At 47.3% G+C, this 25,579-nt stretch overlaps 1 protein-coding gene across 18 annotated transcripts in view; it reads left to right on the top strand.

Annotated features, from left to right (window-relative positions):
- The window catches only part of EPB41 (erythrocyte membrane protein band 4.1), an 84,478-nt gene that overhangs the window by 21,170 nt on the left and 37,729 nt on the right, over positions 1-25,579 (top strand). For all 18 annotated transcript variants that reach the window (XM_085081040.1, XM_085081058.1, XM_085081039.1 and 15 more), the window contains exons 2-7: positions 12,928-13,387; positions 16,052-16,282; positions 18,693-18,797; positions 21,804-21,846; positions 23,788-23,863; positions 24,319-24,537. In XM_085081040.1, the coding sequence (XP_084937166.1) occupies positions 12,935-13,387; positions 16,052-16,282; positions 18,693-18,797; positions 21,804-21,846; positions 23,788-23,863; positions 24,319-24,537 (1,127 nt within the window). In that variant the 5' untranslated portion in view covers positions 12,928-12,934. The remainder of the gene's footprint in view (positions 1-12,927; positions 13,388-16,051; positions 16,283-18,692; positions 18,798-21,803; positions 21,847-23,787; positions 23,864-24,318; positions 24,538-25,579) is intronic.

Here is a 25,579-nt window from a genome sequence, read left to right on the forward strand (position 1 = left end):
CAGATGCCACTGGGTGAAGGCAAAGGGGCGTTCCGTGCCCTTCCCGAAGGCTCACGCTGTGCTCCTGTGTCCCTGAGCTCTGTGCAGGGAATTGTTTTGGGTCTTAACCTCCCAGGCCTGGTGTCAATGCCTGAACAGCTCAGTTCCTGGTATAGAGTTACCTGTGCTTGAAGGGCCATGGTATTCAGGCATTTCTCCCATTGAGTTTGGGGTCTCCATTCTCCTGGCTTTGAGTGCTTTCAAAGGTGCTTAAAACTCACAGGCGTTTATAGTGTTCTGTTACTGGTGTGTGCCCTTAATCCTGGAGATTTCTGGGTTAACATCCCCAGGCTTGAATTGCTGCTGTGTTTTGTTGAATCCCATAGGGGAAAAAATGGATATTTATTGCTGTGGATGCATGGAAGATCCAAGGGGCTGCTGAGATCTGGGCATTGAGGCTTCGATGCTCACCTGCTGTTTCACCAAACCTGCCCTTCATGCTCAGGGCTATTAATCCACCACTGAGACGAGGAATCACTGTTTCTTCTCCCAGAGGAGAGACTGATCTTGGATGCTCCAACTCCGTGCAGTTCAGCTGGCAGCAGCTTCGTACGCAGGGTACTCTGTAATTAATGTCAGCTCTTGAGCGCCGAGTAATTGGGAGCAGTAATTGGATGGTAGCTTAAGAGTAGGAGCATGGTTAAATAAAACAAACAGGCTTGCAGTGGTAATGTCAGCAGGTAAAACGCCTGGGAAACAGCAAATCCATGTGGCAGTGACGCCAGCGAGCTCTGTGCTCAACGCAGGCGCTTCAAAAGCGAGGCAGTGAACCAAAGCGTGCGGAGCAGGGCAGGGCAGGGCAGGTCTTCTCCTCCTTCCCTGGGTGCTGAACAGGGGACACAACCTGGTAAGGCAAGTGTTTTTTAAGCATCTCTCATGCTTAGGAATAAGACAATGAAATGTTCTTGTTGTGGAGTTGTGGTTCACTTCTGAAGTTTTTGCAGCGTGTTTAGCGGGGGAGCTGGAGTGAGCTCAGGCTGTGCACCGATGTCCTAACCGGGGAGCAGCTCATTGCATTTGTTTCTGTCTTGTTTTTGCTTTTTATTCTTAAACCACAGCTCTTGCTACTGTGAGGGCTCCTGCTTTCTGCAGCTGGTGAGACATTTCTTTACTTTTATTTTCCATATTGCCCCGCGTATGGCTTACACCGGCGAGGAGGTGCCTCGAATCTAGCTCAACCCACTCAGACCTTGTTTGTATGTTCATTATTTTCCCCTTACAGAGGAACAGGCGACTGTTTACCTTCAGATTGTGTGTAGAGAAAGAGAACCTGAATGAAGGGCAAAGGAGGTGGTTTGAGAATATATTTATTGGAGAGCCAAAGAGTGGGTTTGGCAGGAGCTGCCTGGCTGGGGTGCCTGGGTGAGCTCACCGATGCTTTTTGCTCTCTCCACTCTTTCACCCTGGCCTCGTTTGAAGGGTCTCCTCATGGCAGTTTTAACCCGAACAATGATATCACCAGAGCCTGCAGAAAAGAGGATTTGTGTGTCATTTTATTCCCTTGTGCTGCATGAATGTGGGTTTCAGCAATATTGTTGTGTGGCTCCTGCTGTCAGCAGCACGGTGAAAAGAGTGGCTCACTTGTCTGGAATTGCGACTGTGGGACTCACAGCCCTTTAGCAGCATAATTTTAGCTGGGGCTCTCCATTTAGTCCTTGGTGCTGGGCAAGACCAGTTGGTTTTGCATCAAAAATACTGAGAATAATATGGTTTATTCTTAATTTGCTGTTGCTTTTGTACTTGGTAAATACCTGAGCCACGCTGAGTTTGTGTGAGTCTGTGGAGCTTTCAGCTGGATGAAGCACTCTTGGGCTCAGTGAGGCTTCAGCTGTGCATGAAGCAATTGCACAACTGGGATTTAAATATAAAAAAGGGAAAAATAAGCAAAGCTTCTCAAAAAAAACATGTGGTTGTTTCTGCCGCCATTATATTGTCAGGAGTTTGTGTGTACACACACAAGCACCCAGTTGGAATAGGATAAGGATTATTTTGAGACCTCACTCATAAAAGAAGTATCAATGAGATGCTAAATTGTGTACACAAGGCCAGTAGTTTATCCAGAAGGCACCACTAGCCCCAGGTACAATTTATTTTAATAGGGGGATATTTAAACCAGCTGCTGTTTTCTGCATAAGCTTTATCCCTACTGAAGGAAGTATTTTGTCTTTATTGGCTCTTCAGTTATTTTCAAATATTGCAGTGTTAAAACAGTTGGAAGCTGTTTACTCTTGTCTTCTCAGCTGGTTGGTGGCCAGCAGTGTCCTGGCTGTGCCATGGCAGGTTGTGTTGGCACTGGTGGGACTGGGGAAAGCTGGTTTACAACTTCCAAACGCTGCCCTAGTTTCCCCAGTGCACATGCCCACCTGACTTCATGCCCAAGATCCCTTTAGTGCCCTCGGGGACATTAAGCTTCTCCCAGTGTGGCAGAAATGCAGAAGAAAAGGGAGATGATTGGAGGGAAGGGTGTGAGTGGGTGGGGAGGAGGGTCCTGGGCAGCCCCTGGGACTGGGGAGAAGGTTGGAGTGAATCGGGGCGGATGGAAGAAGGAGCAGGATTGGTACAGCCAGACTGGAGAGTGGGAGAGTTCCTTTTAGTGCATGTTGGCCATGGAGCTCCTGGGTGGAGCAGTGTTTGGATCAGCAGGATTAAGTGTGGCTGGAGGGGAAGGTGCAACAAAATGTTGGTTTTGTTGAGAAGCACAAGGGCCATCCAGGAGCTCCAGTGTGATACTCAGCACTTACTCTGCCATGCTGGGCTGGGTGGCAAAGGTGGGTGTCGGAGAGGTAGAAAATACCTTTTGAGAGCCGGTGGAGCGTGGCTGTGCTGCTGTTTGTTCAGTGAAATCACAACCCACAACGCCCTCCCACACCAGTGCAGAAAGGAGGGTGGCAACCGAAAATATGAGCAAACAGCCCCTGGATGTGGGTGCAAAGTGTATTTCTGACCCCTCCCTGCAGTACTGGGTGAACACAACTTCCTTTTCCTTTCTGCGGTCTGAAGAAAGCCATGTTTGTGTACATTTCCTTCATGCAAATGATTGCAGCGACCCTGGGCAGATGCTGGAGCTGAGCAGAGGGTGCTGTGGGGACCAGCATGGATCCTTACTTGGGTCTCCTTCAGTGAAAAAACCCTCACAATACCATCTTATCTTCCATCCCATTCTTTAAATCAATTCTCTCCCTCCCCCAAGATGGTGTTTAATATCCTGCTCGCTGTTTCCTACTGCTTATAGGTCAGGCTGCAGGTTGGAGCTCAGCTGCTGTGTCCTGGTGAGCCATTAGTGTATCAGGATGGGATCTGGGGCAGTAATTCAAAGCAGGAGTGAGCACAGGCTCCCTGTGGGATAATGCTGCTATGGCTCTGTGGGCAGGCAGAAGGTGTCAGCGTCATTATTTTGGTTCTGGAGCAGAAGTGGGGGTGATAAAGTGCTTGCTGGGTGTTTGCTCTCCCAGAGGATCAAAGGGATTCCTGGCAGCTGAGCAGCTGAAATGGAGCATCCTGTGGTCTGCCTTTAGCTGAGCTACTGAATGGTGATGGACCAAAATCATTGGGATAGGCAGGCAAATGCCATCCCTTCATCCAGTGAGTCAGTATTGAGAGAACTGCCTGAAGGAGTCACTTTTTTGCTGTGAAAACTTCCGGGAGCTGCGCTCCCATTCCACTGCCTCAGACTGCCAGTGGCTTCTCTGCGCTGGAGTCACCTGAATCGTGCCAAAGAAACAGGTGATTATTTAATGGAAATAGCATTTCCAAGCTGTGTGTCTTGTTAAAGCATCCAGAACGGCACGATGTGTCTTCTCCCCATTGGTGACACAGCGCTGCCAGCGTGGGAATGACAGCAATTTTGATTCAAAGCCATCTCCAGTGAAAATGGTTGTTTGTAAATGTGTTGCATCAGATGTGTCAATGGATGTAATTAAGGAGTGAAGACTGCTGCACACCCCTAATTAAGGGGATTAAAACCGAAAGCTGCCTGATTTCACTGCTGGATGGAAAAAGCAGACTGGTGGAAACGGCTGGAGGCTGAGTCCTGGGGGGGCAGGAGGGGTTCTACTGCAGTCTGTTGGGTCCCAAAAGGAGCAGCTCTGGGAGGTGACAGGGCTGAGCTGCTCTGCTGTGTGCCCATAACTGACTGCTGACTGCACGTGATGATATTTAGTTGCTGCTTCACGTTCCCGTTCTGTTTGGTTCCTGGCAGGGATGGGAGGAAGGCTCATCCATGCTGAGCCTTGGGAAGGTGACAGTTGTGTCACCCTGTGTTAGTTTGGTGTCCTGGTGTCTCCCACCATGTTGACACCCATCAGCAGCTCTCTGGCTGTTCAGGACAGTGCTGTGGGATCTTGTGTAGCAGCAGAAGTGAGATGTGTGTGAGGTGCTGGACACAGGGCAGAACTTCCAGGCATCCTTGCAGTGTTATTGCATGCATAATACAGGCCAAATTGTGCCAAATAGGGGACAAAGAACATTGTGCAATGGAAATATTAGGAAGCTGCGCTCACTGAGGGCTTCTCTCTAGCCTTGCTAAGAGGAGAATGACATTTTTATGGGATGGAGGCTGCCTGCGAGGATATCTCACTAATTCAGGCACTGATATCCCATTGGTTTTTTTATTCTGGGCGGGTGTTATCTGCCCTGTGATGCAGGATCCCTGGAGGGATTCTGGAGAACATCCTCTGCGTGGGAGACGTTGCAAAATCTGCCCTGGTTTTCCAGGAACCATCTTCTCCTTTGCTCTCCAGCTTGTGGAACCACCCCAGGTACAAAGGTGACTTTGTGGTCACTGAGCATCACGAGCAGGAAAGATGGGGAGAAAACCATCCCTGTGGAGGTGGTGTGAAGTGTCCAAGCATGTGCCTGGGACATGCAGTGCTCCTCTGGTGCTGCATTCTTTGAGGCAACATCCTTTTGGGGCTCTGGTGGCACTGAGTTTGTCCCAATCGAAGAGTCAGTGCCTTGAGGTTTTACAAATATCTTCTGACTCCTTGCTCCGAGTATTTGGGAGAACAGGTCAGTGACTTCTTTTCTGCCTGTTGCCTGTGGACCAGGTGTGTTGGGAACATGGTTACACCCAGGGTTTGGATGTTTGCCTGCTCTCCTTGGGCACAGGCAGATGTGCAGTAGGATCGTCCCCATGGGATTTTTTTCTGGGAATGATGCAGAGTTTAGTATTAATCATCACCTGCAATATTTAAAAAAAGAAAAAAAAGAGGGGTGCTTTCTGGAGGACCTGTCTCCCCACCTCCCTCCTGTGCACAGTGCCCACAGAAGATGATTTGCTGTTCTTAGTCTTGAGGCAAGGTCAGCAGCATCCCAGTTTGCATCTTCCATGTGCTTTGGGGAGCTGCAGCCAGCTCGGAGCAGGCTCTGCTGGTTTTGTTGGGGGACCTCAATTAGCCCTTAGTGGGCTCTAAAACCAAGCTGCCTAGTCTTGTGAGTTCTCAAATGGTTGAAGGTTGGGTTCTTTCTGTGATACTGGGAGTTTACAGCCCAAGGTTTGTGGTGGGAAGGGATTTCTTGTCTGTCACTGTGCTGTGGTGTGAGATGCTGAGCCCTGAAAGGAGACTTCAGAAAAGGGGCCTGGCCAGAAAACCAAGAATTGAGGAATTTAGGAGATAATCTGCAGCTGGCCAGTGCCTTCCTGCACTCCTAGGTAAGGGTCATTAATCTTTAAAAGTGCAATGTTAAGGCTGTTAATTACTGTAAAGGTAATTTTAGTCACCTTGCTGCCCCTGTTTCACTGCTCGATGGTGGCGGTGAGCATGTGAGAGCAAACCAGGTAAATCAACTCAGCCTGGCAGCTGGTACAACTTCTTAAAACTCATTAAAACAGCTCAAAACCACCTTGCTGTGCCCCTGGGCAGACCCTGGTTGCACTGGGTTAGGCACCATGTCCTGGGGGTTTCCCTCACTGCAGGCTCTTGTGGGAGAGAATGATGTTTCCTCTGAATTAAATATGTTTGGAGTGTTGCTATCAGGAGAAAAGGTCTTCAAATCAGCTTAAGGTAGTGTGGTGCTAACTTGTTTAAGTGTCCTTGGCAAGCTGAGAGAGTTATGGGTGTTCAGCCTTGAGAAGAGAAGGCACCAGGGAGACCTTAGAGCCCTTTCTAGTGCCTAAAGGGGCTTATAAAAAGGAGAGAGAGTGACTTTTTTACACAGGCAGACAGTGAGAGAACAAAGAGGAATGACCTCAGACTGGCAGAGGGCAGGGTTAGGTGGAATACTGGGGAGAAATTTTTCCCTGGGAGGGTGGGGAGGCCCTGGCACAGGGTGCCCAGAGAAGCTGTTGCTGCCCCTGGGTCCCTGGCAGTGTCCAAGGCCAGGCTGGACAGGGCTTGGAGTAACCTGGGATAGTGGAAGGTGTCCCTGCCCATGGCAGGGGGTGTAGTAAGATGAGCTTTCAAGTCCCTTCCAACCCAAACCATTCTAGCATTCTGTGATATTTGGTGGCAATTTTGAAGCAGTACACCTAGCTTAAAGCCAGGGCTGAGGCTGTTTTCATCCGGCTTTTTCAGCCAGCTTTCATCAGGGCTCAGCAGAGAGCAAACCTAGCGTGGCTCCAGCCATCCCAGCCCTTCCTGTAAGTGGTTCCCTCAGATAGTTCAAATATTGTGCATTTCTTGTGTGCTAATAACATCCGACTAACTGCGCGATTATGGTTATTTTAATGAATTTGGGGCGTTGTACCAGGGTGCGGCAGATGTATTCGAGGCACTTGGGTGAATGCAAATTGCATTACAGCTGTGCAGTAACAAATGAAGTGCTTCAGTGCAATGTCCCCAGAATGCAGGGGGGTCTGTGAGCTGGAGCAGTCCATGATGGAGCCTGTTCAGAGGTTTTAGCATCAAACATCCTTCTGGCTCTTGGAGCAGCAGCGGTTCATCCTGGCAGGTGCCTCTGTGTCTGTGTGTGTGTGTGTGTTTGTGTGTGCAGGGGTGGTATTTATCTAGCAGGCAGCTCTGCATCAAAGGAGCGTGCAGGTCCCTCTTGGCTTCTAATTATAGCTTTGGTTTGGAAGCAACCAAAGAGGGAATGACAAAAGCAAAACGTGCTTTACCCCCGTGCTTGGGAAAGTGTGAGGAAAGAATACGAGCCCTGTTATGTTAAACCTTGAGTGTAAATGAGGCACAGTGTAAGTAAACACATCTGTGTTGAGGCAGGAAAAAAAAAAAACCCTTATGAATAATTCATGGCAAAAATCCTCCTGTTCAGCTGATGGAGATCTATTGCTTATTTCTGTTGAACTGTTGCTTTAGCGAGTGGAGGGCTGCTGCGGGGAGAGCCATTGTCACACGTAGCGGTGGCATTGTCATCTCTGCCGTGCTGTCATCGCCACCCCGGGTATTCCTTTGGTGTGGAGTCAGGAGTGGCTGTGATGGAGCGACCTGCTGGGATGGAGCCTGTCCTTGCCATTGCCTCGCTGTGACGGAGCAGCTCTCATGGTGCTTTTGTAAGCACCTTTCCCGCCGTTCCTGCTGCTTTTCTCTGCACAGATTTCTCTGCTCCCTGTGTCCGTGGGAGGCTGCTGGAGGGAGCAGCCCCAGGAGGTTATCTGCACCACGCAGGGTTGAGCTCTCCTAGGGTGGGGATGGGCTTGGATGGCTCCCTCCCTCCCTCCAGATACCAGCTCCTTCGGCAAAGGAGGGTTTTGGGGTGACTGCTGCTTGCCAGGCTGAGCCCCTATGTCCTTGAGGCGGGTTTGGAGACTTTCTTCTGCACAAGAAACCCTGGTGCCATGTGTTTGACACCAAACTGTGTTGTTTCTGCACTGGACTCTGCTGCAGAGGGGAAAGGAGCCCCAAGAGTTAGTGCTCGCTACTAAATAGGAAACAACACTTGTATTAAACTGATGCTTTTCTTAGTCTTTTTAGCCATCTACTGTGTTGCAGTGGGAGGAGGGATAGCCTATGAGCAGCTTGATTTTGGTGGCAGCCTGGTGCACATGCCTTCCCTGTGTCTCTGTTCTGGGTCCAACTGCTCCAAGTTCAAGTGAGTTTTCCAAACAGGTCCCACATGGATAGCCTTTCCAAACCCATCGCTGCAGACAAGACCCCAGTGACAAGAGCATGTTTTCATTTAAATTTCAGCACTTCACCAATTAGCAAAGCCCGTGAATTTCCGTGCAAGGAATTCTGTAGCATCCAGGAGGATTTTTGAGGATACAGAGGAGGAGCTTTCAGCTCCCTTTGGTTGTAATGCACTTACTGCTCCATTTAGTCAGGTCATTTTATAAGCCCAGTCTTCAATTTGACATAAATGATTTGCTTTCAGCAGATGGTGAGCTACTATTTTTGCCCTCATTTAAATAGGAAAGCTGTACGATAGCAGGAGATGGGAGAGGGGCACAGTGCTGCCGACATGCAGTAGATTACCAGGGCTGGTCTGGTGAGAATTAAATCCGGGCAGTTGTAATGTGCCATCTGTGTTGTGTTGGGTGGTTTATTTTTCCCTGTTCAGTGGGGCTCCTGAAGTCTCCTGTTACCCTCCGGGTCAGGCTGAGTGACAGCATCCTGTTTGTTCAGGATCCAAAGTACCAGCAGAGAAAGATGATGCACGTTAATTCTAAGAGGGGTTATAAAATTTCAGCACTAATAACTCCTCTAATAAAATGTATTAAATCAATTCTGAAAGGTTCTGAGTCTTTAGAGTATTTTAAAGTTGGTTCAGTTTCCGCTGAGAGGCTTCTTTTATTGCATTGAATTTCTTATTTTGTTTGAAGCCCCCAAGCAAACAGCCCTCTGCTGTGGTCATAGAATCCCAGACTGGTTTGGATTAGCAGAGACCTGAAAGTCCATCTCATTCCACCCCCTGCCATGGGCAGAGACACCTTCCACTAGACGAGGTTGCTTTAAGCTCTGTCCAATGTTTTCTTTGCTGTAGTAAAAATCACGTGTAGGACACGTAACACACACGTGGAGTGAGTCGTGCTGGTGGCAGCTGCAGTTTCCTCCTCTCCCACCCACAGGTTTGTTGCACATGCACCAGGTCTTGACAAAACTGAATTTTCAGCCTGTGCTTTCTATTTTGAGCAGCATTCTGCATAGTTTCCCTGGTGAATTCTGTGCTTTTCACACACATTATGAAATGGGAAGGAACGCATTTAAAAACACACCACACTGTTGCTGAAACTATTCAATTTTTGCCTATTTTTAGCAGAAATTTCTTCTCATTGTCTCCAGCTCTTGTTGGAGCAGCAGCGTTCGGCGAAGCCACACATTTTTGGGTAAGAAGGTCAAGACAGTTTGTCCCACCCGTTATCTGGTGTTGGGTTTCTCTACAAGACAGTTTGTGTTTCCAAGAACTGAGCCTTCCCCATGGACAGTCCTTTCTCTTCTCTCTCTGAAACACTAAGCCACTGGGAATTAAGTGAGTTATTACATGAGCCATAAATCTTTTTTCCAGGCTTGGAAACAGGGATAGGTTAGATTTTTCCCAGAATCACAGACTGATTTGAGTTGGAAGGGATCTTAAAGCCTGTGCCATCCTGAGCAGCCTGGTCTAGTGGAAGGTGTCCCTGCCCATGTCAGAGGGTTGGAATGAGATGGGTTTAAGGTCCCTTCAATGCCAAGCATTCCGTGATTTTATGATTTAACCATATATGTTGGGGGCAGGGTGAGCAATGAGCACTTGGGCTCCTTTGAAGTATGTTTTGTTTCAAGGATTTTGATGCAGGAGAGAGGGATGAGTGTATGAATTACACCAAGCCCACAGAGGTGTGTGTTCCCTACAGCTGTGCTCTTGGCCAGAAAGAAGGTCTGGTTCAGATGAGGGGGGATGTTGCTGGTGGAAGGTTAGCCCATGGTGCAGATGTCCTCAGCAGGGCAAAGCCTGTTTGCTGCTCTGGGAATATTTAACTCTCTTCAGGTTTTTTCCTGTTGTCAAAACCTTATCTGGAGGATATTCTTCAACTTAGAAATGCTTAGATATAAACACATCTTTGTACTCTTTTCTGATGAGATTTTTATTTGGAAATCTCTCTCTGGGATCACATCTGAGTCTTGTTGTGGTTTGCTTATTTCCATAGCATTTAACACCTTCTCCACTCCAGACTTGTGAAGAGCCTGCCTTTTACAGGCTGGCTGACATCAAACCTTCAGCCTCTACCAAAGAAATGCCCCCAAATGACGTATTTACAATGTGGCAGCTCAGAGCAGGAGGTGAGCAGCACGGCTTCAGTGCTCCTACAATAGCAGAGCATCCTCCTTCAGCCTCCAGGGAGCTCCCGAGGCACCTGCAGGCTCAGCAGAATTGCCTTGTGGAATTGCAAGGGAAGAAAAATTTAATTTAAATAAAAACCTGCTTGTGGTTTGGCTGTGGGCAGTGCTTTCTCCAAGGGATGGGTTGAAGAGCAGTGGAGCGAGAGCCTTACTCTTTGTCTGCTCTGCTGTGGGCTGGAGTGGAAACAAAACACCACTTGGCACCTATCTCCTTGCAGGAAAGGTCCTTCTCTTCCTTGTTTAATCACCAAATTGCAGACTGGCTTGGGTTGGAAGGTTTAAAGACCATCTCATTCGACACCCTTGCCATGGGCAACCTCTCAGTTATGTTGCTTACTTACAAATCTCTTCACTTTTGGTAGCAAATGTAGGGGAAACCATTTCTGAGCATAAAACTTCCAAGGGAGGGAACCAGCTAGGAGCAGCGCACTCAGGTCTCGCAGCAAGATGTTTGCTGCACCCACTGAGTTATTTGTGCTGGCAGCTATGAAATGTTTATTGGGAAAGGAAGGGCTTCTACGTGCCCATCTCCTCATCCCCAGCGCTGCCGAGGGGATGTGGCTGAGCTGCAGCCTGGCTCCCAGGGGATGGAGGAAAGACAAGGAGATGTTTGCTCATCGCCAGCCAGACCCACCTGCCCATGCCGGGAAAGGTCCGTGACTGCGGCTTTGAAATGTAAACAAGACAACAAGTCTCGTTCCAAATTTGTTGGTGTTTAAAGAGAGAAAAGTACATCCAGAGGAAACGTTCCTTTGTGGGCTGTTCCTAGGGCTTCCTGTGGCTGATAAGAGCTGCTCCTCAGCTGTGCCCTCCCCACCAGCATCTCTGAAGCCTCAGTTCTGCCTTTTTGGTTTGAAGAGCGACGCGTCCAACGTTGTGTGTTTTGATAACGATTCCTACAAATGTATTTATTCAAAACAAACACAGTGGGAAGCAACTACAAAGCAGGCTGCTGCAGCAGCTGGTGCCACAGGGAGCTGGCTGTCGGTGTGTGATTGTGGTGGGACAGACTTGCAGAGCATCCCTGCCATTCTGTGCTTGCTGGGGCAGTGGGAGCTTTGCTGTGGGAGTTGGCACAGTGCATTTGGGGTGATGGGTGTTTGGCTGAACAGAGTCCTTGCCCTCTCCACTGCTTTGTGCCATCTGCAGGAGTTCTTGGAGAGCTGTTGAGAGCAGAAATTGGCTGTGTGGTGGCTGAAGTTCTCTGCAGTAGGAGCCACAGGCTGCTAACGGGGCCAGCAGCATCTGTGGCAAGGGATTGCAGGAGGAAGGGGAGCAGAAGTTAGAGCTGAAAGGACAATATGCTGCCATGTGCAAACGGATCGCAGACACATCTGGTCACATCTGGGTTTGGGCACTCTGCCTTGTAGCATCCCTGGTGCCCATCATGCAGGTTCTCTGCTTGAGTGCCTGTTTCCTCAGTGCAGGTTGGAAGCTGCTGTTTCAGTGGCCTCTGCCACTCCATTGGGTTTGGAAATACCCAGAGCAGCTCACTGAGGGGAGATGGTGACTGGAGTGTAATTCTGTCTTCTGCTTCTGCAGCTGACCAGGCTGAAAGGAGTCCTGCAGTTCATCTCCAAGGCTGGCTGGTGGGGCTGAGTCCAAGTGAAAAAACCCAACCAAAACCCCAAACCAAAGCCTTGTAACCTCAGGAAATTTGCATTGCTGCAGAAACAAATTCAGGGAAGGTCTGTGACACTATGCTGGTTTAACCACAGCATTAGGAATAATACAAAGTGCTTGCTTTAAACACAAGGAGAAACTCCTTTGGAGAGCTGGGAGGGCTTTTCTCCTTCAAGCACTCTGGTTCTTTTAGCAATGAGGATGAGTTAAATTAAAGTTGATGAATGCAATAATATGTAGGAGGATGACATCTTGGAATGTTTGTTAATTTTAAGTGTGTATTTTGAGCAAATGTTTGTACACTGAGGCTCGGGCTGGGGGATTGAGGCATATTGGATTATATGCTATTTGCCCAGTGTAAGCAGTGGCAATTTATTGCTGCAGATACATGTGATGCGGTGAGCAAAGATTAGTTCTATCCCCTCTAAAGCATGATTATTTTGGGTCCTCTTTATACCTTAAATAGATATTCTTCTCATGTGATTTCTATCTTTTTGTGTCAACAGCCCAGGCTAAAGTTGAAATAAACATTGCATCAGCTTAATAGCACAAGCTCTGAGGAAATCTGCTCTCCATTATGGATGTTGTTTGGAAACCTTTTCATTTGACATTTTTCCAACGTGCAGCACAAATATCCCATGAATCCCAAACCCTACTCAGCTCCACTGGATTGATCTTGTGCAGAACAATGTGGTTGACCAGCACTGATGGGTCCTGTCCCCAGCAGTGTGGTTTGGTGGGTTTAGATCATATAATCCCAGAATGGTTTAGGGACCTTAAAGATCATCTTCAAAGCAAACTGTAGCAAAGGAATGACTTTGCTCTTGCTGGCTTTGTATGCTGGAGTCAGCCAGGGTTTCATCCTCCTATAGATCATTCACTTCAGAGTTGGACTTGATGATCCCTGTGGGTCTCTTCCACTCTGGTTCTGTGACAGGGTGGTGTGAGTGGTGAACATGGTGTGTCTGTGCTCATGCTTGGTTTGAATAGCTCAGTCAGACCGTGGCTATTGCAAACCTCTTCACTGAGCCCTTCTGCTCCTCTCCTGCAGCATCATCATGACAACAGAAAAGAGCCCAGCCGCTGACGCCGACAACTCAGAGCAGCAGCAAGCCAAAGAGGAGGAAGGAGCTGCTGAAACACAGAAGCAAGAGGCTTCCCTGGAGGAAGGGGCTCAGCAGACACCGGAGGGGAGGCCCCAGAGGCAGAAGGCTTCCAACGGAGACACTCCCACCCACGAGGAGCAGAGCAAGAAGGAGCGTCGCACCTCCGAGGGCCGCGGCCTCTCCCGCCTCTTCTCCTCCTTCCTCAGGAGGCCCAAGTCTCAGGTGTCCGAAGAGGACAAAGACACTGATGCTCCTAAAGAGGCAGGAGGTGATCAGAAAGATGTGGGATTAGGAGCCAGCCCTGATGAAGACATCCTGGTGAAAGCTCCAATTGCAGCTCCTGAGCCTGAGCTCAAAACCGACCCTTCCCTGGATCTCCATTCCTTGAGCAGTGCAGAAACACAGGTAAAACACCCCATTCTGTGGGATGTGCTCCCTGCTGCTTTGAAATGTCTTTGTAGCCAAAACTATAAAAACTTCATGTCCCAGGCTGGTGAGCTTGACCAGAAAAGGTCGTGAGATGCCAAAAAGGCTCTTGTCAGCTCCCTGTGTTTCATTGTGTACTTCCCACTCTTGCATCCATCCCTGCATCAGACCTGCAAAGTACTTCCTCTGGGAATTGGGCTCACACTCCACAGCAGAATTTAAAATGCCCTGTGCTGAATCATTGCTCTGCCTAGGCTTGGGATGCATTCATATCAGAATGCAGAGGGTTCACATTCATTGGGTTCAAAACCAGGACTGGTGATCAGAATGTCCTTGGTGTGAGCAGGATCAAGGCAGGTCAGTGGCCCAAAGTGGAGATTGCAAGTGTATGTGGATTTGGGAAAGAGTTTCTTCAATTTCAAGGAGCTCAAGCATGGCATTTTAGGACTGGGTCATCTGCTTGGTCTGGGCTAGTGCTGAGCCTGCCAAATAGAAATATTTTCTGCTTATGCATCATGTAGACAGGGATTTCTGCATGGCACGTGGGCTGAGCCCAGCTCCTGGGACCTGTCTGGTGTCTGCTTTTTCTAGCCAGGGTCGTTTTTCATGCAAAATTTAAAGTTCAAAAATTTGAAGTAGAAATTGAGGCAGAGACATCCCTGGGGAGCATCTGCTGAGCTGTGGCTGCTTATTGATTTGGGGGTGCTGAGTACCCTCTCTTCCTCCTTGGGTAGTTACAGCTTTGCTATTACTTGAGCTGGAAAAAGGTGTCCTTCTCCTAATTCCCTTCTCCTAAGCTGGGAATTTCTTACAACCCCATCACCCTGTATGTATTGCTGGAGCCAGACAGGGTGAAATCTGGATTTCTTACCCACTGCCTTAAGTTCAGAGTGCCTTCAGATACCCAAAACCGCTCAATTTTGGAGCAGTACTTTACAAATTCAAGCACTGCCAGTAGGCAATATTTGTAAATCCACTTCCTTAAAATTGCAAAGTTGTGGAGAGGGTAGTAGGTAACAGCATTTTCTTTCTTTTCCCAAATTTCTGAGCCTGTGAAGACCATGGGATGATTCTGCTCATGTTTTGTACCTCTGAGGGTTGGGATTAGCAGGATAGGGAAAAGGTGGAGATTTTCATGCAATTTCAGCCCAGAAATGGTCTTTTCAAGAGGAACTCATTCTTGGACATGTTGAAGGCCGGGTTGAATGGGTCTTGGGGAAAGCTGCTCTAGTGGAAGGTGAGATGGGCTTTAAAGTCCCTTCCAACCCAAACCATTCTGGGTTTTTAAATGCATCATTTCTTCCTGTTTATCTCTGATTTGCTGCTCCTTAGCCCATGTTAATTTGCACCCCAGCCTTCCTTCGTGAGGCATTCATTTCAGATGAAGCATTTGTGCCTTTTTTTCTTTTTTTTTTTTTTTTTTGAGTTCTTATTTTAGATCACCGTCAGTGGCTTTTTGAACTGTGACACTAGGCAGATATTTCTGCTGTGAAAGCATTTGCGAGGTGCTGCAGTTTGATAAATGCTGACCGATGGGCATTAGGAGCTTTGACTGATTCCCTGCTCCCGATTGTCCCAGTTCTGCTGGAACAGAAGTCAGCAGCTTGTGGACATTATTTCGTTTTTAAATACCTCCGTGCAGTTGTGCCCTGGGTGTGATTTCATGAGATGTGATGGGCTGAACAGACAAGGTTTTGCTCTTCCTCTGCTGCAGCTCTGCTCCTGCTGCATCCAGCCCCTTCCAGCATTGTCATAGCCTGCTGTGAACTTGTTTAACCTGCTGAAGTGGCAGAGGGAAAAAAAGCCTAGCTTCCTTCCTCCTCCTGTCCCCAGACTGCATCTTCTCTGCTGTTTGAGTGGATTAAATTGGCTCACAAAGTGCTTCTGTAGGCAAAGGAATGGTGGTGTGGAGGCTGCCTTCCCTTTTTGGTGGCAGAGAGCTGCTCGGTCAGCTCTGATGGCCACGAAACCTCAGCCCTGAGCCTCCTTTTAGTGCCACTGCTGCCATAAAATCCCACAGTGGTTGGGTTGGAAGAGACCTTAAAGTCCATTTCATCCCACTGCCTGCCATTGTCAAGGACACCTTCCACTGTCCTGGGTTGCTCCAAGCCCTGTCCAACCTGACCTTGGACACTGCCAGGGATCCAGGGGCAGCCACAGCTGCTCTGGTCAGCCTGTGCCAGGCCTCCCCACCCTCACAGGGAAGGATTTCTTCCCCATATCCCATCTAGCCTGTGTCAGTTTAAGACAATTCCCCCTTGCCATGCCAAGGGCTGGTGCACTAGAGCAAGAGCTACACCAGAGTGGCAATGAGAGCACTGGGAGGGAAAAAGCCTTCCCAATCCAGAATATTGTCCTTAACACTAAGAGTGCATGATGTAATCTGCCCTGATATCTCTAATCGACCCTTACTTCCTTTTTGTTACATCCTTGATTATATGAAAACTTGAAAATTATTTGGAAGAGCTTTAAAAATTAATACAGTTGCCTTGGTCACCCCAGCTGCTGCTCCAGGTCCTGGACTGCAGGTTAAAGTGGGATAGTGAATTCTGGGTGAGACCCAGACCTGCAGGGCTTGTTCCATGTGATACTTTGTTTGTTTGCTTGTTTGTTTGTTTAACACCTTTAAATTGGGGATTTCAGCCTGCTCAGGAGGAGAGGAGGGACGACCAGGAGCCAGAGGGAAAAGACCTTGAGGACAGGGAAGAAGGGGAAGCAAAGGAAGAGGGTGCCAAGCCAGAGCCCAAGCCAGAGGCTCCGGAGACCAAAGCAGACAAGGATTTGAAAGCTACCCAAAAAACAGTGAAAAGACACAGAAACATGTACTGCAAAGTCGTCTTGCTGGATGACACCATTTTTGAGTGCTCTGTGGATGTAAGTACTTTGGGGCTTTGGTTCTTCTTCTTCTCCTCTCTTCCCTCTCCTGTCTGCTCCTCTTGAAAAATCACCACAAACACAATTTAATAGGGGCCTAATGTGCTGCTAGGGAATTACATGACAGGTTTTACTGCAGAACAAGCCTGCTATAAGCTATAACAACTTATTTAGTGTGTTGTAAAAACCTCTGGGTACTAGGAATCTTTATTTTTTATTGTTCTACAATTCCAGGATGCCTTGCTTTGTAAAGGTGGGGGGAAGTTTAAAAAACCAAACCCAAACTTTCTATTACTTGCTGTTCACCATCTCTCTCATTTGTATCCCAGGCTAGAGTTTAGGTTTTTGGGGCAGGTTGAAATTGTCTAAATAATTTTGCCTCCTTGTCTTTGAGTAAAATGGGCTGCATAAAATTGATTTGTGCTTTTCTAGTTCCTGAAGGAACCTTCACCTCTCAGGCTGCTGGTTAACTTGGCTCCTGGTGTTTGGTTGTAAGGAAAAACACACTGTGTTTAGCCTGCAGTTGAATATATTTCCAGTAAACAATTGAAAATTATTGTGTTGACTTACAGCACTGCAACCCCCTTCATCTGAGAGCTTTTTTTCTCCTTTATGCTGTGCATTCTCTCGCAGGCCTGTGGTGCTGTCAGGGCAATAAAAAGCGAGCAGAAATCCCTATTTTAGTATCAAAGTACTTGTCTGGAATATTAATAATCTTGCACTTACCATTGGAGCATACTTCCACCAGCTTGTTTTCCCTCAGTCCCGCTGGTAAATGCGCCAGGAGAGGGATATGGGCACAGGGCTCCTTGTGGGAACAATCACCTTGGGTGATCCTGGGCAAGTAGGTCAGTGCTGAGTGTTTGTGTAACGATGGCGCTGCTGGTCCTGCCTGGGAGCAGCTCAGAGCATCACTGCCCCATCACCTTCCCCTTGGCCAGGGATGCTGGGATCAGCTCAGAGCATCACTGCCCCATCCCCTCTCCCTTGGCCAGGGATGCTGTGTGCAGCCCCAAGGAACCTGTTCCCCACATTCCAGGGGAATCAGTGACACTGTGCCGTGGCTTTGTGCCTGAGTTTGCTGCAGAGATGCCTTTGGATGCCTCATGGACACTGTTGGAGGGAGAGATGTGGGGGGTGGGGGATCCTGGCTTGAGCAGGACGTGAGGAATGTCTCTCTGTAGGTCCAGAGGGTCGTGGTGAGCACTGCAGAGCATTAGGGGGGCTGCAGTGTCAGTGAGACCCTCTTAACTTGAAAAGCACCCCTGGCTTTAGCGCCAGTGTAATTGTGCTCTGGCATTTTGAGAGTTTATTAGGATCTAATTGGGGAGGATTTGCAAAGGTGTAGGCAAAGAGCAGCACAAATGCCTTTATCCAAGGAGAATTAGTGCTTTCAGGCGTCCTTTCCGACTGACAGCCCTGGAAGCTTTTTCATTCCTATATCAGTGCCAATTCCTTGAGGAATACCCAGGCTGGCACATACATTATGTTACCTATAGACTCTAAATGTGTGCACAAAGGCCCTGACAGCTGAAAGGCTGGAATAAAGCCAAGGAATAAAACAAGGCAGGGGTCTTGGAGCAGTTGCCATGCAGAGATGACTGGCAGGAGAGCTGCAGGCATTAGTGAAGCCGATTTTGCGTCACTGGAACTGCACTTTCTTCTAGCAAAGCCTCCAATGGAATGAGCTGCTTCTGGTTGCCATAGTTTTATGCCTCAGGGATGTTTTCCTTCATGCTTTTGGACTAAAAGGGTATCTGTTCCTTGGGCCAGTTCACTTCTGCAGGATTTGGGGGTAAGAAAAAGAGGAAATAGGAATGCTCAGAGAGTGTTGCTGGAGGCAGGAAGCTGCTGGGTGCTGAGCAGCTCTGGGTGCGTGAGGCAGATGGGGGAAGCTGGTTTTCATCAGCAGATCAGGGTGATGGAAAGGCCACGGAAATCATGGGCTGTGGTTACGTGCTGCTGTGTTTTTTCTGAACCTAAGGAAAGTCAGGCTGTCTCTGAAATGACCAGGTTGCAGCAGCAGTTTCATCTCTTGATCCACAACAGATTGTGGATCAGCACTGTAGATGTACCTGGGGAGGGAAAACCTGTACAGATCCTTGGTGTCTGTTGAGCTGTGTTGGGATGTCCAGCTTTGCAGGGATTTCAGACAGGGAGCTGGTAGAGAGAGACCCACTGCGGTTCCTTTTGCCTCTCCATGGAATTTTTGTGTCTGATCCCCTTTCCTGTAATTAGTGCTTGCTCTGAAGCAGCCAGGAGATATGATTTGGAGCTCCTCAGGACCTTTTTTCCCCTTACTGATAGTAACTGCACAGTGTGGTTTGATCCCATTCTCTTCCTCCCCTCTCCTGTGAACAAAGACAGGCAAAACCCAACCCTTAGAGGATTTCTTTTTGTCTATTTGCAGAAACATGCCAAGGGACAGGATCTACTTAAAAAAGTCTGTGACCACCTCAATCTGCTGGAAGAAGACTACTTTGGTTTGGCCATATGGGAGACACCAACCTCCAGGGTAAGCAGCTCTTGTTCTGTGCTCTTCTGGCCCTGAGGGGATTCAGCTCTTCCTGCATCCTCTCTCCAGGGCAAGAAGTGGGGCATCAGCTCCTCTTCAGACTCCTTTTGGTGTCCTCCCTAAATACGGATTGGGGATCATCACACAGGAAGAAACAGTGAATAAATGACTACAGGAGTATGGATTTCAGTCAGAAAGCTATGTGAATTGTAGGATGAATCCTGGTGAACTTAGGTCTTCACCTGGAGAAAAGCCATTCTACTAGTTTACTGCAAAACGATGCCATTAAGTTATAAAGCTGCAGCTGAAGAAGTCAGGCTGCCCTGGCACTGGTGTCAATGTTGGGAAGGTTGGTTGGAGTCATTCCAGAGTGTTTGGAGTTGAGCGTGTACTCTGCAGAAGAACAGATCTGACTCTATACCAAAACTCCTACTCATGGTTTCAATTTAAGGTCTTTGTTTGACTTGACTCAAGCAGTGTCTTATCTTTGAAAACCTTAGTTACCCTTTAACTCAACAATTTGGACTCAAGGTCTATTTCATGAAGCCAAAATTGAGATAATTGAAATGAAGGGCCCAGTTCTGTGTCCTTTACACCAGTTCTGTTAGTCCATATTCTGACTCTTCCTCTGCTTCACCTGCAGCAATCCCCTGTCAGGTCACTGACTGACACATGTTTTTCATTAAATACTTAATAGCATTTAATACACAGGGAAAATAACACTAATAACCAAAAATAACACTATTTGAGGCAGGCAGAGCTCCCACTTGGGTTTGTTTTACAGTCTCTGGTGTCTTCCAGTTTTCTTGCATGTGGGATGTGTTTCCATGTGTATAACCTGGATTTTTTTACCCTCAGAGTTTGTTCTTGCAGAGGGAGGGGTAGGTGTACTTTTAAGTCCAATTAAGAGCAAAAAAGAGTTTAGCTGGAGCAGCTCAGCTTCTCCTGCTTGTGCTGTGGGTAGCTCACTGCTACATTTGGATGTTAGGAAAATTTCCTCCCGGAAAGGTTTGTCATGCCTTGGCACAGGCTGCCCAAGGAAGTGGTGGCATCACTGTCCCTGGAAGTGATCAAAAAGCATATAGATGTGGCACTTGCAGACACAGCCTTGGCAGTGCTGGAGTCATGATAGGACTTGATGATCTTAGAGGGCTTTTCCTAAACAATTCCATGGCCTCCCAGACCTTTGGGTTTGCTCTTCTTTTCTCCAGGCTTTTGGCATTAATTATTCCAGAAGCAGAAGTGTGTACTTCCTTCCCCCAAACCTTGAAAGGTTCTGCAGCTGTTTAAGTGTAGGGACTGAAACCAGATTGTTTTGTCAGATCTGTGTCCCAGAGCTGGGAAAGATGAGGCCACTGGCCATGGGTTGTGCAGCTCCAGTGTGGAGCAAGCTGGTTTGGTTTGCTCTGATGGGTGAAAACACCATTATTCTTTTTTAATCTTTCTGGTTATGTTTCACTGAACTTTGAAATCTGAAGCTCCATCTCTCTCCTGCTGTAACCTCAAAGAAGAGCCCAAACAGAGTTACTGATTCACAACTAGAAATGGTGTTTATAGAATCCAAAGATGAGCTCCTGCACCTCCTCTGCAGCTGAGTGAGCAGATGGAGACACACGTGTGTATTCCTGGCCAGGGAAGGGTCATATGTGGCATTTTCCACCTTGATATTTAGGGAATAAACCCTCTGAGGACCACAAATTACCCACATGGGCCTAGCAGAGGGTGACAGTGGGATTAGGAGCTTGTGACAGTGGCTGGAGCAGCTGGTCACCATGAAGCAGCAAGGAGCCCACTGCCCTGAAAGGGAGGATTGTTTCCCACTGATTCATGACCCAGTGGGATAAAAGTGCTGTTAATTGCTGTTCCCATCCTTGTCTGCTGGATCAGGCAGGGGATGCATGACTGCACCCTGGGCTCACCCCAGTAACAAGCAGTTGTGCCACTAGCCTGGCCATGGAGATGCTCTGCTCCAAGCTGTGGCCCTAAAAAGGCAGCAAGTCTTCCTTTCAAATGGATTCTGTACCCTCATTTTTATAGGTTAGAGGAGCAGGAGTATGAAAAGAGATTAAATGTAAGTATCAGTGTCTCCCTGCCATGAAGTTACGTGTCCTTCTGGTCAGGAGAGATTAGCTTGGGGGATTCAATGAGTTAATTCCTTCACCTCGGGAGACCTGGACGTCCAAATCCTGCTCAGAGCTGGAGAAAATGAAGAGGTGGTTAAATGGAGCCTCTCCAGGAAGGTTGTTAGCCCAGCACCTGCAGCAGGACAGACCCTAATCCCTGCAAATGGAAAAGTTCAGACCGTGGAAAAAAACAAGAGCTGTGTTTTGAGCCTTATATTGCACCACCATCCCACAAAACCCCAAATTACAGGGGAGGGGGAAAATGATGGATTTCTGAATTGGTGACAGATATAATTACTAGAAACTTGAGTCATAGTTAAAAGAAATGAAGTTTATGTCACACTCCTGTAAAAAATTCCAGCCTTCCTCAGGATTTGGGTGCTTTCACTCATGTTTCAGCAATTAGGTCATTGAAAACTGTAGCTAATAATAGAAGGTCTTGGTGATCTTTGATCTGAATAGGGTAAGTAAGGAGACATGGTGCTTAAAATGAATGTATCCGTCCTATTTACCTATTTTTAAAGGTTCTGGAGAATAGAAAAGGTGTTGTACAAGTGCCCTGATAGCTGGATGTGGCTGTGGCCATGCTCTGTTCTTGCAGCCCTAATATTTGGCTTTTCTTTTCCCTCTACTCTTCCTCCTGCCTCTCCCTTACGAGTCCCTGGTAGGTGAATGGTTGGAAATACACCCACTGAGACCACAGCCTGGAGTAAAAGTAGTGAAAAATGCACCATCTCTGCGGTTTCCATGGCTGCCTTCATGTCAAATATTGTCTTTTTTCTTTTTTTTTTTTTTTTTTTGGGCTGTATTTTTAGCAATTTGCAGCTTTCTGTGGTGTTTCTGGAATGTCTGGTAAACTGTGAATGTTTTTATCCTCTTACAGACGTGGCTGGATCCTGCCAAAGAAATAAAAAAGCAGGTTCATGGTAAGTAGATTGAATTTATCATGTGGAGGGGGTTTGGGGGGATGATTTCTCCCAATGTAGCTTTGGTGAGCAATCCAGGGATGGGGAGAGGTCAAGTGAGAGTGGCTGGCAGGGATCAGCACAAGTTCAAGCACTCTGTGCATCCTTTCTCTCCATCTTAAGGACTTTTGAATGCTCTGGATTAAGGAAAAAAATGTCATTTCCTTGGAAAAAACAGCTTGGGTGATGTTTGCCTGAAGCAAAGCCACACTGTGCGGTGCTGAAATGGGGATGTGCTCCTTGTTGGAGGAGAAGATGGGTGTCAGTGGGAACCACTGAAATCCCAAAGGAGATTGGGAGACCCTGAGCAGAATTTTGTGCTGGAGCAGGGTCTGATGGACTCTGAGGCTGTTTTGGGGTCCAGACAGGGACACTGGGGTGATAAATGGCTTGAGAAGTATGAGTGGAAATACCAGATGCTCTCCTGAGTTGTATTTTAAGGTCTGCTAGCACTGAATTAGTCCAAGATGAGGGCAGTGTCAAAATTAAATATGTTTTAGAGGCTTTTGTTGTCTCTTGGGAGCAAGTCTGTCTGCTTTGGAAGTAAAATACTGGTTTGGGGATGGAAAATACTGTTTTACAGATGCTTTTGGTGGGAGGCCCAGGACAGAGTGTGTCATTAAATCCAGATTAGGGGGGAAACACAGGGCTGTGGAGTAGGGAAAGCTCCTGGTCCTACCAACTTCTCTTGGAATCAGCAGCAGGATGTGAAGGGCAGGCGCTGCTCCATCCATAAAATTCATAAAATTCATTTACTGAGCATAATGAACAGCAACCTGCTGTGGAATCTGCTCCCCTGAGATGGGTTAGATGGCAAATTGTTTGATTTTACTTGAAGTGAAGGTGTTTTGTGTGTCCATCTGAGTGCATGGACACTGATGTGTGGTGGTTTAGGTAACCTCTGCTCCCTCCAGTGTCATCTTGGGATCACTTGTTTGGAGCTGTGTGTGATGAAAACAATGTGCCTTGTGTTTAATCCCAGTTGTGGTGTTGCATAAGATGTAAATCCAGGAATGCTCCATTCCCCCTCTTCCCTGTGTGAGACTGGGATAAACCTCTGAGCGAGTTAAGCGCAGAGGTAGATCTCTTTTTGAAATAAATCTTACTTTGAGCTAGTGTTAAAGGGCACAGCAGGGGGAGATGTAACTATGAAAATCACTCAGAACTATTTTCTACTGGGAAATGGGATTATTTTCAAGGAAAAGACAGAGTTACCTCTTCAGCTGTGTCACCTGGGCTCTTCATACCACACATAATGCTAATTCTACGTGTGATTATGTGGATTTTGGCTCAGTTAATGTCTGTAATGGTGCTCTACAAGGTTTGCAACAAGCTGTATTAAAGCAATTAGGTCTGGACTTGAAAAGCTTTTCCTATCCTGGTGCTTGCTGGCTTCATCCAGAGGTTGATGCTTGTGTTGGGCTGAGTTTAATCTGTGTCTGACCACCTGACCCCAGTGCATTAGGCTGAGGAGTGACTTAATGCAGCCCTCCTTGAAATGTGAAGATTGGGTTGAGCACTAAACCAATCCTAATTCATTAATTTATAGCCTATGTCTCATCTCTCCTTATGAGTCCCTTTCCAATCAATTAAAAAGCATGTCAGTTGTTGAGTTTCTAGCAATGAATTTAATTTTTGCCACAAGTTGTTGTTAATCTGGGTGAATTTCCCTGCTTTGCTTTGTTTTCTCCTGCTTTTCTTACCTCCAGCAGATGAAATCACATCCAACACTTACACAGATGTTAAGCTGCAGCTAGCTGTGAGAGCGAGCAGTTTTAAATCAGTGATATTCTGAACTCTGAAGACCAGATTGGCTATTCCCTGCTTTTTTTTATATCAGCTGAGCATCACAAAGCTGTGCTGGTGTGTTTATTTTGTTCAAGCTCTCCCTTGTCATTGCAGGAGGCCCCTGGGATTTTACCTTCAATGTCAAGTTCTATCCGCCGGATCCTGCGCAGCTGACAGAGGACATCACCAGGTGAGCTACCTGGGAATCCTACTGCCATGTTCTCCTGAATATGGAATAGAATTGTGTCATGTTTGGGTGTTTTTCACTCTTTCAGCAAGGAGTTCAGATGCCTTCACCATTTGGAGGGGTTTTGGTTTGTTTTTAGTGGATTCTTCCATGCTCCACTGCAGTCAGCATGTGTAAAGCAGTGTCATTTATAACCCTGCCATGTGTCTGTTTGGATAGAAAAGTAAATTCTTACCTAAACCCAAGATTTTCTGGTCATAGCATCCTTTACTCCCTTGGGAGAGTGGAGGTGACCTTGAATCCCCCAGTCCTCCACGCTGTTGATTTCGAAAAGAAATAAAAATTGGAAATGAGCATTGCCATGTGTTCATCAGCAGCATAGAAAAAGAGACTCTGATCCTCAAGTTAACAAATTTCTCTCTGTTCTCTGTGAGTAGCATTTTCCTTTCTGCCCCTAGGTATTACCTGTGTCTGCAGCTCAGACAGGACATCCTCACAGGGCGGCTGCCCTGCTCCTTTGCCACGTTGGCTCTGCTGGGTTCCTACACAGTGCAGTCAGAGCTGGGAGACTATGATCCTGATCTCCATGGCCCAGATTACATCAATGAGTTCAAACTGGCCCCAAACCAGACAAAAGAGCTCGAAGAGAAGGTTGTGGAGCTTCATAAAACATACAGGTAAGGTGCGGCGGCTGGAGGGCTTGTTTGTGCACAGCAGCATGAAATAAGGGAAATAATGGGATTTTCTGGTGTTTTCCACACCTCTGTGAGATGCAGAGAACCTGTGGATGTCCCTGGATTCTTGGAGGTGTCCAAGGCCAGGCTGGATGGGGCTTGGAGCAACCTGGGATAATGGAAGGTGTCCCTGTCCATGGCAGGGGGTGGAATGAGATGAGCTTTGAGGTCTCTTCCAACCCAAACCATTCTGTGATTTTATAATGATTCTGTAAACATCACCTTTGAACAAAAGATCTAATACTTTGAACAAAGTCTTTCTAGAAGTTGGAATTCTTTCTTCCTGCATGAAGAAGAAACTAAGTTTTTATAAAGCAGATGCAAAGTCTTGCAATTGTTTATTAACAAGTGCTTTTTTTCCCACATAATAGCCATGAAAGTGGGGTTTAGTTCATGTGAAAATGCAAAATTTACTTGTTTCAACCTTGTCCTTAGGGTTTTTTAATATATTTCTTTGGGACTGATGTAATTTTGGGTTGTAGTTGGATCTAGTTTCTCTGTGTACACACTGTAGCCTACAGCCTGTTTGGGACATTCTTCTACCACATTTAATCAGTAACATTCATTTCCCAACATGGGAGGATTCCAGGTGCTGCAGGAGTTACAAACCTGCAGTTAAGTGTTTCCCAGTGCAGCTCTGACCTGGGCAGGTGTGTCTGGTTCAGGTGGGGTTGAGCAACTCATGGGAGTCCCCACGGTATCAGATTCAAGCATGACAGTAACTAAACCTCTTCCTCATCTTATTTTGGGCATATCTTCCTAGAAAGGAAAAGGTGGAGCTGACAAAAGTTTCTCACAGGCAGGTGGGAACAAAAAACTGGAGCACAGTGGGAAGGGTGGTTGTGGGCCCTGGCTGTGACCAGAGTTACAATTAATACCTCACTCAACCCTGCAAATCAATATTTTAAATTGATTCCCCTCCATTTACACTGAGAGGAGAGGAAATGAGGGAAAATAAGTACTGGGCCTCTGACAAGCTTCATGA

Source organism: Lichenostomus cassidix, chromosome 23 (genome assembly GCF_008360975.1).
Source record: "Lichenostomus cassidix isolate B80296 chromosome 23, HeHo_3.0, whole genome shotgun sequence".
Taxonomy (NCBI): domain Eukaryota; kingdom Metazoa; phylum Chordata; class Aves; order Passeriformes; family Meliphagidae; genus Lichenostomus; species Lichenostomus cassidix.